General features: G+C 45.3%; 1 protein-coding gene across 1 annotated transcript in view; it reads right to left on the bottom strand.

Moving 5' to 3' along the window:
• Window positions 1-7,202: 7,202 nt before the first annotated feature.
• The window catches only part of LOC135518981 (norrin-like), a 47,844-nt gene continuing 41,048 nt past the window's right edge, over window positions 7,203-13,998 (bottom strand). The window contains exon 4 of the mRNA XM_064943980.1: window positions 7,203-8,915. Within this exon, the coding sequence (XP_064800052.1) occupies window positions 8,691-8,915 (225 nt within the window). The 3' untranslated portion in view covers window positions 7,203-8,690. The remainder of the gene's footprint in view (window positions 8,916-13,998) is intronic.

Genomic DNA, 13,998 nt, shown 5'->3' with positions numbered 1-13,998 from the left:
CAGTGCCTCTGTTATCTTCCTATTGATCCACTGAATATTACTGTGTGTGTTCCTGTGTTTTTGTTTATTTTCTTTCGCAGCACATAATATTGGTCTACATTAACAGTGTGTGGTGTTCAGTACATAATATTGGTCTACATTAACAGTGTGTGGTGTTCAGTACATAATATTGGTCTACAATAACAGTGTGTGTAGTGTCCAGTACATAATGTTGGTCTATATTAACAGTATGTGTAGTGTCCAGTACATAATATTGGTCTACATTAACAGTGTGTGTAGTGTCCAGTACATAATGTTGGTCTACATTAACAGTGTGTGTAGTGTCCAGTACATAATATTGGTCTACATTAACAGTGTGTGTAGTGTCCAGTACATAATGTTGGTCTATATTAACAGTATGTGTAGTGTCCAGTACATAATATTGGTCTACATTAACAGTGTGTGTAGTGTCCAGTCCATAATGTTGGTCTACATTAACAGTGTGTGTAGTGTCCAGTACATAATGTTGGTCTATATTAACAGTGTGTGTAGTGTCCAGTCCATAATGTTGGTCTACATTAACAGTGTGTGTAGTGTCCAGTACATAATGTTGGTCTACATTAACAGTGTGTGTAGTGTCCAGTACATAATATTGGTCTACATTAACAGTGTGTGTAGTGTCCAGTACATAATGTTGGTCTACATTAACAGTGTGTGTAGTGTCCAGTCCATAATGTTGGTCTACATTAACAGTGTGTGTAGTGTCCAGTCCATAATGTTGGTCTACATTAACAATGTGTGTAGTGTCCAGTCCATAATGTTGGTCTACATTAACAGTGTGTGTAGTGTCCAGTACATAATGTTGGTCTACATTAACAGTGTGTGTAGTGTCCAGTCCATAATGTTGGTCTACATTAACAGTGTGTGTAGTGTCCAGTACATAATGTTGGTCTATATTAACAGAGTGTGTAGTGTCCAGTCCATAATGTTGTTCTACATTAACAGTGTGTGTAGTGTCCAGTACATAATGTTGGTCTACATTAACAGTGTGTGTAGTGTCCAGTCCATAATGTTGGTCTACATTAACAGTGTGTGTAGTGTCCAGTACATAATGTTGGTCTACATTAACAGTGTGTGTAGTGTCCAGTACATAATGTTGGTCCACATTAACAGTGTGTGTAGTGTCCAGTACATAATGTTGGTCTACATTAACAGTGTGTGTAGTGTCCAGTCCATAATGTTGGTCTATATTAACAGTGTGTGTAGTGTCCAGTCCATAATGTTAGTCTACATTAACAGTGTGTGTAGTGTCCAGTCCATAATGTTGGTCTATATTAACAGTGTGTGTGGTGTCCAGTCCATAATGTTGGTCTACATTAACAGTGTGTGTAGTGTCCAGTACATAATGTTGGTCTATATTAACAGTGTGTGTAGTGTCCAGTCCATAATGTTGGTCTACATTAACAGTGTGTGTAGTGTCCAGTACATAATATTGGTCTACATTAACAGTGTGTGTAGTGTCCAGTACATAATGTTGGTCTATATTAACAGTGTGTGTAGTGTCCAGTCCATAATGTTGGTCTACATTAACAGTGTGTGTAGTGTCCAGTCCATAATGTTGGTCTACATTAACAGTGTGTGTAGTGTCCAGTACATAATGTTGGTCTACAATATCCCCACTGGACTGAGGGGCAGCTCGAGACAGAGGGGCAGCTCGGGACAGAAGGGCAGCTCGAGACAGAGGGGCAGCTCGGGACAGAGGGGCAGCTCGGGACAGAGGGGCAGCTCGGGACAGAGGGGCAGCTCGGGACTGAGGGGCAGCTCGGAACAGAGGGGCAGCTTGGAACAGAGGAAGCCCAGCACTGAGAGGAAGCCCAGCACTGAAAGGAAGCCCAACCAGGCAGTTGAATCCGGCAGATCCTGGCCGGCAGGCAGTTCTGGTAGATCCTGGCTGATTGGCAGATCTGGAAGAGTCTGGTCGACTGGCAGATCTGGAAGAGTCTGGTTTGCCTGGCAGATCTGGAAGGGTCTGGTTGACTGGCAGATCTGGAAGAGTCTGGTTGACTGGCAGATCTGGAAGAGTTTGGTTGACTGGCAGATCTGGAAGAGTCTGGCTGACTGGCAGATCTGGAAGAGTCTGGCTGACTGGCAGATCTGGAAGAGTCTGGCTGACTGGCAGATCTGGAAGAGTCTGGCTGACTGACGGATCTGGAAGAGTCTGGCTGACTGGCGGATCTAGAAGAGTCTGGCTGACTGGCGGATCTGGAAGAGTCTGGCTGTCTGGCGGATCTGGAAGAGTCTGGCTGACTTGCGGATCTGGAAGAGTCTGGCTGACTGGCGGATCTGGAAGAGTCTGGCTGACTGGCGGATCTGGAAGAGTCTGGCTGACTGGCGGATCTGGAAGAGTCTGGCTGACTGGCGGATCTGGAAGAGTCTGGCTGACTGGCGGATCTGGAAGAGTCTGGCTGACTGGCGGATCCTGGCAGACTGACGGCTCTGGCTGCTTCATGCTGACTGACGGCTCTGGCTGCTCCATGCTGACTGGCGGCTCTGGCTGCTCCATGCAGATTGACAGCTCTGGCGGCTTCTTGCAGACTGGCAGCTCCTTGCAGACTGGCAGCTCCTTGCAGACTGGCAGCTCCTTGCAGACTGGCAGCTCCATGCAGACTGGCAGCTCCTTGCAGACTGGCAGCTCCTTGCAGACTGGCAGCTCCTTGCAGACTGGCAACTCCATGCAGACTGGCAACTCCATGCAGATTGGCAGCTCCATGCAGACTGGCAGCTCCTTGCAGACTGGCAGCTCCTTGCAGACTGGCAGCTCCATGCAGACTGGCATCTCTGGCTGCTCCATGCAGACTGGCAGCTCTGGCTGCTCCATGCAGACTGGCAGCTCTGGCTGCTCCATGCAGACTGGCAGCTCAGGCTGCTCCGAACAGGCAGGAGGCTCCGGCAGCGCTGTAGAGGAGGAAGGCTCTAGAAGCGCTGAACAGGCGGAGACTCGGACAGCGCAGGAGAGGAGAAAGGCTCTGATAGCGCTGAACAGACAGGAGACTCCAGCAGCGCTGTAGAGGAGGAAGGCTCCGACAGCGCAGGAGAGGCGAGGCGCACTGTAGGCCTGATGCGTGGTGCTGGCACTGGTGGTATTGGGCCGAGGACACGCACAGGAAGCCTGGTGCGGGGAGCTGCTACCGGAGGGCTGGGGTGTGGAGGTGGTACTGGATAGACCGGACCGTGCAGGCGCACTGGAGCTCTTGAGCACAGAGCCTGCCCAACCTTACCCGGTTGAATACTCTCGGTTGCCCTGCCAGTGCGGCGATGTGGAATAGCCCGCACTGGGCTATGTAGGCAAACCGGAGACATCGAGCGCAAGGCTGGTGCCATGTAAGCCGGCCCAAGGAGACGCACTGGGGACCAGATGCGTAGAGCCGGCTTCATGGCATTTGGCTCGATGCTCAATCTAGCCCGGCCAATACCCGGAGCTGAAATATACCGCACCGGGCTATGCACCCGCACTGGGGACACCGTGCGCACCACTGCATAACACGGTGCCTGCCCGGTCTCTCTAGCCCCGGTAAGCACAGGGAGTGTCCAGTCCATAATGTTGGTCTACATTAACAGTGTGTGTAGTGTCCAGTACATAATGTTGGTCTACATTAACAGTGTGTGTAGTGTCCAGTACATGATATTGGTCTACAATAACAGTGTGTGGTGTTCAGTACATAATATTGGTCTATATTAACAGTGTGTGGTGTCCAGTACATAATATTGGTCTATATTAACAGTGTGTGGTGTCCAGTACATAATATTGGTCTATATTAACAGTGTGTGTATTGTCCAGTCCATAATATTGGTCTATACTAACAGTGTGTGGTGTTCAGTACATAATATTGGTCTATATTAACAGTGTGTGTAGTGTACTGTATCTATACACACAACTCTCGAAACTTTTAAACCTTGCATGGTTCACCACTAGTACAGGTAATCTTCATGTCTAATATAAAGACCTGAAATGCGCTATATGATCAAAACAACGTAGGATATTCCTTCCAACCATACTTTACCCAGCAGCAACAGGTCAAACTGATCATGTTGTGTCTTGCACCATTCTAAAGAGCATCAGACAATGAACAGAAAGATGTGAAGTCATCATCCCTCCTTAGAGCTCATTGGTCAACACCATAGTGCCCAGAAATCTCATCACTAAGCTAAGGATCCTGGAACTAAACACTTCCCTCTGCAACTGGATGCTGGACTTCCTGAGGGGCTGCCCCCAGGTGGTAAGGGTAGGTAGCAACACATCTGCCGCGCTGATCCTCAACACCGGGGCCCCTCTGGGGTTCGTGCTTAGTCCCCTCCCGTACTCCCTGTTCACCCACGACTGTGTGGACAAGCATGACTCCAACACCATCATTAAATTTGCTGACGACACAACAGTGGCAGGCCTGATCACCGACAACAATGAGACAGCCTATAGGGAGGAGGTCGAAGACCTGGCAGTGTGGTGCCAGGACAACAACCACTCTATCAATGTAAGCAAGACAAAGGAGCTGATTGTTGAACTATAGGAAAAGGAGGGCCAAACAAGCCCCACATTCACATCGACGGGGCTGGTGGAGTGGGTCGAGAGTTTCAAGTTCCTTGGTGTCCACATCACCAACAAACTATCGTGGTCCAAACACACCAAGACAGTCCTGAAGAGGGTACGACAACACCTTTTTTCCCCTCAGGAGACTGAAAGGATGTGGCATGGGTCCCCAGATCCTCAAAACGTTCTACAGCTGCACCATCGAGAGCGCTGTGACAGATTGCATCACCGCCTGCTATGGCAACTGCTTAGCATCCGACCGTAAGGCGCTACAAAGGGCAATGTACGGCCCAGTACATCACTGGGGCCAAGCTTCCTGCCATCCAGGACCTCTATACCAGGCGGTGTCAGAGGAAGTTCTTAAAACTTGTCAAAGACTCCAGCCACCCTAGTCATAGACTGTTCTTTCTGCTACTGCACGGCAAGCGGTACCGGAGCGGCAAGTCTATGTGCAAAAAGGCTCCTTAACAGCTTCCACCCGCAACCCATAAGAACAATTAATCAAATGGCCACCTGGACTAATCAAATGGTCCCCCTCTTTCTTTTTGCACTTCTGCGACTCGCTGTTTATTATTATCTATTCATAGTCACATTACCCCTACCTACATGTACAAACTACCTCAAACCACGTGGACCCGCACATTGACTTGCTAGCAGTACCCCCCGTATATAGCCTCTTTACTGATATGTCATTTTAGTGGGTTATTTTTTCTTTTTTACTTTAGTTTATTCAGTAAATATTTTCTTAATATTATTTCTTAACTGCATTGTTGGTTAAGGGCTTATAAGTAATCATTTCACAGTAAGATCTAGCTAGACCTCTTGTATTCGGTGTGTGCGACAAATAAAATTAGATTAGATTTAATTTTATTAGATATGATTAGATTTTTTTAAATTTAGATTTGATTAGATTTGACAAATGCATTTGATTTGAGATAGAAACCTAAGGTATATATATATATATATATATACTCTCTAAAGGAACACCTGCTGTTTCTATGACACAGTGTGTATATATATATATAGGCTGTGTGTAATCAAAGCATTTCCTTTGGATAATTTGTATTATTATCACTGTTTTTGAGAAAAGTAAAGGTCTGTGTTATAATATGGATGATTTGAGACGTTATGAAAATACTATATGCGCATTATTGTGTCACCTGGACACGACCCAGGAACTGAAATGAATTCTAAAGCTGATATTTGAGGGTGTTGTTTCTGTTATTAGAATGACTACTGTGTGCGTGTGTGTGTGTGTGTGTGTGTGTGTGTGTGTGTGTGTGTGTGTGTGTGTGTGTGTGTGTGTGTGTGTGTGTGTGTGTGTGTGTGTGTGTGTGTGTGTGTGTGTGATGAGGAAGACACACACAGAGAGGAGACAGGCAGAAACAAAAGGACTGTTTATTAGGTTGTCATGTGAAGCAGCCAGTCGCGCTGTCCGCTGTCAGCCATGATCTGCATTAACAAATCAAACCAGCAATTTTTATGATTCCCTAGAGGACGGCACAGATAGAGGCCATAGCTAAGAACAAAGGCGTGTGTGATCTCTTTCTCGACAGGATTTCGAAGCACTTCAATCATCACTTCTGTGGGATTCTGAGGTTTTTTATTTAGTCCATCATTATCTTAACACCATTCTGCTCGATTCTAAAATGGAACCCTCTCCCCATACCTTCGTCTGGTAGATAGATACAGTACCTCACTCCTGATAAATCCAATGGTTTGGGACAGTCTTAAATGCACTAAAGTGGTAACATGCACAAATCCAGAGTAAGTCAAAAGAATGTATTTGAATTGTGAGCCGCACAAGCTGTAACACACAGATTCCATTCTCAAAGTATCTAAATATTGAAATTACATAATTAGTGAAGTACTTAATGATAGCAAATCATGTGTCAGTAATCATAAACACGATAATAATATTAATAGTTTCAACAATAACAACCACCAAATCATCAGTTTCACAGAGCATTGACAGACCATTTTTCTTCAGAGTCCATATACCACTGTGCACAATGGTTTCCCCTCACTGTATCTCCCAAACATAGCGTGTAGCTATCCCAACAACAGAATGTCCCTCTGGAAACTCCACTTTTGCACTCTGATGCATTTTACATTATAGTCCTCCGGGCTATGGCCAATGCAATCATCGTGTAAGAGTCTGTTCTCTGAGAATACATCAGCTGGTGATATGGCCTGCCAGGGTTCATCATGTTTCACACAGATACAGTTAAAGTCGGAGGTTTACAAACACTTAGTTTCCAGTCATTAAAACTCATTTTTCAACCACTCCACAAATGTCTTGTTAATTAACAAACTATAGTTTTGGCAAGTCGGTTTGAACATCAACTTTACATGACACAAGTAATTGTTCCAACAATTGTTTACAGACAGATTATTTAACTTATAATTCACTGTATCACAATTCCAGTTGGTCAGAAGATTACATACACTAAGTTGACTGTGCCTTTAAGGACTCCAAAGTCAAGGTATTGGAGTGGCAATCACAAAGCCCTGACCTCAATCCTATAGAATATTTGTGGGCAGAACTGAAAAAGCGTGTGCGAGCAAGGAGGCCTACAAACCTGATTCAGTTAAACCAGCTCTATCTGGAGGAATGGGCCAAAATGTATTGTGGGAAGCTTGTGGAAGGCCACACGAAACATTTGACCCAAGTTAAACAATTTAAAGGCAATGCTACCAAATACTAATTGAGTGTGTAAACTTCTGACCCACTGGGAATGTGATGAAAGAAATTAAAGCTGAAATAGATCATTCTCTCTACAATTATTCTGACATTTCACCTTCTTAAAATAAAGTGGTGATCCTAACTGAACCAAGACAGGGAATTTTTACTCGGATTAAATGTCAGGAATTGTGAAAAACTGAGTTTAAATGTATTTGGCTAAGGTGTATGGAAACTACCGACTTCAACTGTAGGTGAAGATCTGGTGGAGTATGTTACATGTTTATGGCCTGGCTAGGAGACAGGGGGAAGGTGTAGTTAAGCACAGTCATTACACATGTATCTCATAGGATACACGGCCTGCTCTGTCCCATGCTGCTTTTATTTATGCATTTTGTGCTGTTGGGTTTAATGACGTCGGCACCATACATTTATAGATGTAATTAGTGGTGAGAGTGGGGAGACAGTGTGTGTAATTAGAGAGGTGATGAGTGATTGAATACGAGCGTATACATATGCATATGTGTTGTTGTTGCTTGTAATGAGTGTTGAGAGTTTGGCTGAAACCGAAAAAGCAGTTAATTGTTTTTGGGGCTGAACACATGAGGGAGAAGACAGTGTTCCAGAGGATTCTGGGAAATGTCATCTACCCTCGATGGATTAGCAGAACTAGCTCCTTCTGGGAGCCTTGAGGAGCCGAGTGTTCTCTTGGTTCTAGACACACAGAATTTGGGAACAGGGTTCCCAATGAGTCTTAGTTTGAGGACTGAGCTACTGGATGAGGACAGGAGCTCAGGTAACTCTTGGTCCAGACTGATAAGTGGTATATTTAGAGGATTGACAAAGCAGTTTGACAAAGAGCCAAGAAGAATGAAGGATCTCATGACTGACTTCTCAGTCAGGTCTAGAAACACATGTAGAACCTTGAAATGGTACATTCCTCCAGGTGGTGTATGAGGTGAGTTACTATGTAAAGCGCTTGGAGTAGTTCAGTTGGTAGAAATGCGCTATGTAAATCCAATCCATTATTATTATTGGTTCTGAAATCTCCTGCCTCCCTTCCCTAGGAACAACATTCTAAAAGGCAGATAGTCGTTGGGGCGCTGGAGTCCTCATCACAAACAGGCATGACGGTTCTAGATTCGTCCATGGGTCTAGCCTATACTCTCAGGTTCTAGAGTTCTATTGGGCTCTAAGGGTTCCACTACTTGCAAATGAAGGCCAGGTGAAGTTAAATCATTGTAATTTAATCATTATACAGGGACCAAAACACTGGCTCGGTCCATGGGTAGAGCCTGGACTTATAGGTTCTACAAAGGTTCAGGTTCTTCTAATTTACAAGTTCTAGAATTCCACTCTTCACATCTGTCGACTCGCAGGTGCAGAAACTTTCTCGAGGAGACGGTTCTAGAGTTCTAAAGTTTAAAAAGGTATTTTCCCAGCTCAGCTGCACTCCTCACAGTTGCAGGCGAGGATGTAGCGGTAGGTTGCTGTGATGCGGGTCCCTCCGGCGCAGCGGAGTCTCACAGCCTTCAGCTTGGAGGTGTGGGGCCTGCAGCAGAAACAGGTACTCTTGAAGGGCTGCTTCAACACCGAGCTGAAGGAGATGAGAGGGTCGGAGCGGGACGTGTGGCTGCAGTGGCCCTCGCACCGAGCTAGCAACACCATCTGGAGAGGAGGAGGGGAGGGGAGGGGAGGGGAGGGGAGGGGGAGAGGATCAGAGGAGAGAGAAGAAGAGGAGAGGGAGGGAGGAGAGGAGAGAGAAGGAGAGGAGAGGGAGGAGAGGGGAGGAAAGGAGAAAAACATACATGAGCACTTCAAGGGAGTTTAGAAAATAATAAAGTTATGTTAACCTGTTAAAAGAGCTGTAGCCTATATAGTCACTGTCCCAGTCAGGCTTTGTATTCTCTAGTCCACATTCTCTAGTCCCCCTATCCACATCGATGGGACAGTAGTGGAGAGGGTAGTAAGTTTTAAGTTCCTCGGCATACACAATACAGACAAACTGAATTGGTCCACCCACACAGACAGCATCGTGAAGAAGGTGCAGCAGCGCCTCTTCAACCTCAGGAGGCTGAAGAAATTTGGCTTGTCACCAAAAACACTCACAAACTTCTACAGATGCACAATCGAGAGCATCCTGCCGGGCTGTATCACCGCCTGGTACGGCAACTGCTCCGCCCACAACCTCAAGGCTCTCCAGAGGGTAGTGAGGTCTGCACAACACATCACCGAGGGCAAACTACCTGCCCTCCAGGACACCTACACCACCCGTTGTCACAGGAAGGCCATAAATATCATCAAGGACAACAACCATCCGAGCCACTGCCTGTTCACCCCGCTATCATCCAGAAGGCGAGGTCAGTACAGGTAAATCAAAGCTGGGACCGAGAAACTGAAAAACAGCTTCTATCTTAAGGCCATCAGACTGTTAAACAGCCACCACTAACATTGAGTGGCTGCTGCCAACACACTGACTCAACTCCAGCCACTTTCATAATGGGATTTGATGGATATTGATGTAAAATATATCACTGGCCACTTTAAACAATGCTACGTAATATAATGTTTACATACCCTACATTATGCATCTCATATGTATATGTATATACTGTACTCTATACCATCTACTGCATCTTGACTATGCCGTTCTGTACCATCACTCATTCATATGTCTTTATGTATATATTCTTTATCCCTTTACACTTGTGTGTATAAGGTAGTAGTTGTGGAAGTGTTAGGTTAGATTACTCGTTGGTTATTACTGCATTGTCGGAACTAGAAGCACAAGCATTTCTGTTATGGATACAGGTATCCTGTGTGTGTGTGTGTGTGTATGTATCCTGTGTTTGCTCTCCTTCTCCCCTCACAGGTGAAAATCATCACTCCCCAATCAGTCAACAATCAATCATCAATCAGAAGACACACCTCCTCCTGTTTCCTACCCAATCACAGTTCCTTTCCCCTGGTTTAAAAACCCTGTCAGTTGTTTGCTCTAGAGCTCAAACTCTCTCTATAAATGCCATGTCTGTAGGTCTCTGTGGTTCACTCGCTCATTGTGTGTTAACCTCTTTTGTTTGAGCACCTCCATAGCACTTTGTCCTCACCTGCGAGTATTGTTTTTGGTTATGGTGTTTGTGTTTGTGTTTGATTGCTGGTGGGAAAAGGGGAAACCAAGACAAGTCGCCCATGGGCATACACTACCCGTAGGTAAACTTTGTTAAATACACTAGTTAGAACTGGGCGGACCACCCACTGTATTTTTGTATTGTACTATACTTTTGGTTAGCTGTTAAAGTAGGCTAGTTTAGCTTAGGGGTGTTTTTGAATACTTATTGTTTCTTTCCTTGGGTCCAGCTCAGCCCCTTTTCCTGCCCCCCCATTACCGTGTGTTTATTAATAAACCCTGAGTTTGACGGTAGATTTCAGTTGTCCTGGTTATTTTGTTTACACTTTTGCTTTGTCACTTATAATTTGCATGAGTTATGTTACGGGTCTCATTACCATCCCCCCCCCTAGACTGTCGGGCCAAAAGGAATTCGTAACAATTTCGCTACACTCGCATTTCACATCTGCTAACCATGTGTATGTGACAAATACATTTAATTTGATTCGATTTAGTGTAATCTAGAGCCTGCAGTCTGACTTAATCTGTGGCCTGGCACGTGCAGTAATAGGAGTTTGGCTCGTCTGTCTCATTGTTGACATTGAAAGCTCTGAGTTAGTCACACACACACACACACACACACACATGTAAATCATATGAGCAACCTCGCCTGAGACCTGAAGACTTGTGTTAGCTGTGTTAGAGCTTGCAGCATAACAGGGGTGACACACCCGGTATCATCGCCCTAATTAGTGATGTTGGTTGTTCTAATGGCTCAGTCTACATACTGTGTGTCTGTCAGAGGGACACAACATGGATGACCTGTTTCACTGTGTTCCTAGCTACACAACATGGATGACCTGTTTCACTGTGTTCCTAGCTACACAACATGGATGACCTGTTTCACTGTGTTCCTAGCTACACAACATGGATGACCTGTTTCACTGTGTTCCTAGCTACACAACATGGATGACCTGTTTCACTGTGTTCCTAGCTACACAACATGGATGACCTGTTTCACTGTGTTCCTAGCTACACAACATGGATGACCTGTTTCACTGTGTTCCTAGCTACACAACATGGATGACCTGTTTCACTGTGTTCCTAGCTACACAACATGGATGACCTGTTTCACTGTGTTCCTAGCTACACAAACATGGATGACCTGTTTCACTGTGTTCCTAGCTACACAAACATGGATGACCTGTTTAACCATCTAGAGATGATGGTCTGCCTACAATGTGACCACTGCGCACACACACTAAGTTGACTCCTGTGTCATGTCCCCTGTCAACTGCCTCGTGTCGCCACCGATGTGAGCCTCTCTAGCAATAGCTAGGGCCAGGGGATATAAACAAAAGTTAAATAAGCAATAAAAAAAATACAGTAAACATTAGACTCACAGAAGTTCCAAAAGAATAAAGACATTTCAAATGTCATATTTTATATATATATATATATACAGGATTGTAACAATGTGCAAATAGTTAAAGTACAAAAGGGAAAATAAACAAATATGGGTTGTATTTACTATGTTCTTCACTGGTTCCCCTTGTTTGTGGCAACAGGTCACAAATCTTGCTGATGTGATGTCACACTGTGGTATTTCCCCAAGTAGATATGGAAGTTTATCAAAATTGGATTTGTTTTGGAATTCTTTGTGGGTCTGTGTAATCTGAGGATAATGTGTCTCTAATACGGTCATACATTTGGCAGGAGGTTAGGAAGTGAAGCTCAGTTTCCACATTTTGTGGGCAGTGTGCACATAGCCTGTCTTCTCTTGAGAGCCATGTCTGTCTACGGCAGCCATTCTCCAATAGCAAGGCTATGCTCACTGAGTCTGTACATAGTCAAAGATTTAGTTTGGGTCAGTCACAGTGGTCAAGTATTCTGCCGCTGTGTACTCTCTGTTTAGGGCCAAATAGCATTCTAGTTCTGTTTTTTTGTAAATTCTTTCCAATTTGTCAAGTAATTATCTTGTTTTCTTGTGATTTGGTTGGGTCAAATTGTGTTGCTGTCCTGGGGCCCTGTGGGGTGTGTTTGTGTTTGTGAACAGAGGACCAGCTTGCTTAGGGGACTCTTCTCCAGGTTCATCTCTCTGTAGGTGATGGCTTTGTTATGGAAGGTTTAGGAATCGTTTCCTTTTAGGTGGTTGTAGAATTTAACGTCTCTTTTCTGGATTTTGATCATTAGCGGGTATCGGCCTAATTCTGCTCTGCATTATTTGGTGTTCTACGTTGTACACGGATATTTTTGCAGAATTCTGCATGCAGAGTCTCAATTTGGTGTTTTATCCCATTTTGTGAATTATTGGTTTGTGAGCGGACCCCAGACCTCACAACCATAAAAGACCATGGGTTCTATAACTTATTCAAGTATTTTATAGCTAGCTTTTTTCCATCTACGTAACTTTGCAAAAATCAGAAACTTTCTGTCCAAAAATGATGCAGAAAAATTAATCCATGCTTTTGTCACTTCTAGGTTAGACTACTGCAATGCTCTACTTTCCGGCTACCCGGATAAAGCACTAAATAAACTTCAGTTAGTGCTAAATACGGCTGCTAGAATCCTGACTAGAACCAAAAAATTTGATCATATTACTCCAGTGCTAGCCTCCCTACACTGGCTTCCTGTCAAAGCAAGGGCTATTTCAAGGTTTTACTGCTAACCTACAAAGCATTGCATGGGCTTGCTCCTACCTATCTCTCTGATTTGGTACATACCTACACGTACGCTACGGTCACAAGACGCAGGCCTCCTAATTGTCCCTAGAATTTCTAAGCAAACAGCTGGAGGCAGGGCTTTCTCCTATAGAGCTCCATTTTTATGGAACGGTCTGCCTACCCATGTCAGAGACGCAAACTCGGTCTCAACCTTTAAGTCTTTACTGAAGACTCATCTCTTCAGTGGGTCATATGATTGAGTGTAGTCTGGCCCAGGAGTGGGAAGGTGAACGGAAAGGCTCTGGAGCAACGAACCACCCTTGCTGTCTCTGCCTGGCCGGTTCCCCTCTTTCCACTGGGATTCTCTGCCTCTAACCCTATTACAGGGGCTGAGTCACTGGCTTGCTGGGGCTCTCTCATGCCGTCCCTGGAGGGGGTGCGTCACCTGAGTGGGTTGATTCACTGATGTGGTCATCCTGTCTGGGTTGGCGCCCCCTTGGGTTGTGCCGTGGCGGAGATCTTTGCGGGCTATACTCAGCTTTGTCTCAGGATGGTAAGTTGGTGGTTGAAGATATCCTCCAGTGGTGTGGGGGCTGTGCTTTGGCAAAGTGGGTGGGGTTATATCCTTCCTGTTTGGCCCTGTCCGGGGTGTCCTCGGGTGGGGCCACAGTGTCTCCTGACCCCTCCTGTCTCAGCCTCCAGTATTTATGCTGCAGTAGTTTATGTGTCGGGGGCTGGGGTCAGTTTGTTATATCTGGAGTACTTCTCCTGTCCAATCCGGTGTCCTGTGTGAATCTAAGTGTGCGTTCTCTAATTCTCTCCTTCTCTCTCGGAGGACCTGAGCCCTAGGACCATGCCCCAGGACTACCTGACATGATGACTCCTTGCTGTCCCCAGTCCACCTGGCCGTGCTGCTGCTCCAGTTTCAACTGACCTGAGCCCTAGGACCATGCCCCAGGACTACTTGACATGAAGACTCCTT

This window comes from Oncorhynchus masou, chromosome 29 (assembly GCF_036934945.1).
Source record: "Oncorhynchus masou masou isolate Uvic2021 chromosome 29, UVic_Omas_1.1, whole genome shotgun sequence".
NCBI lineage: Eukaryota > Metazoa > Chordata > Actinopteri > Salmoniformes > Salmonidae > Oncorhynchus > Oncorhynchus masou.
The sequence above is the reverse complement of the archived record's forward strand: the minus strand, read 5'-3'. Positions and strand labels throughout refer to the sequence as shown.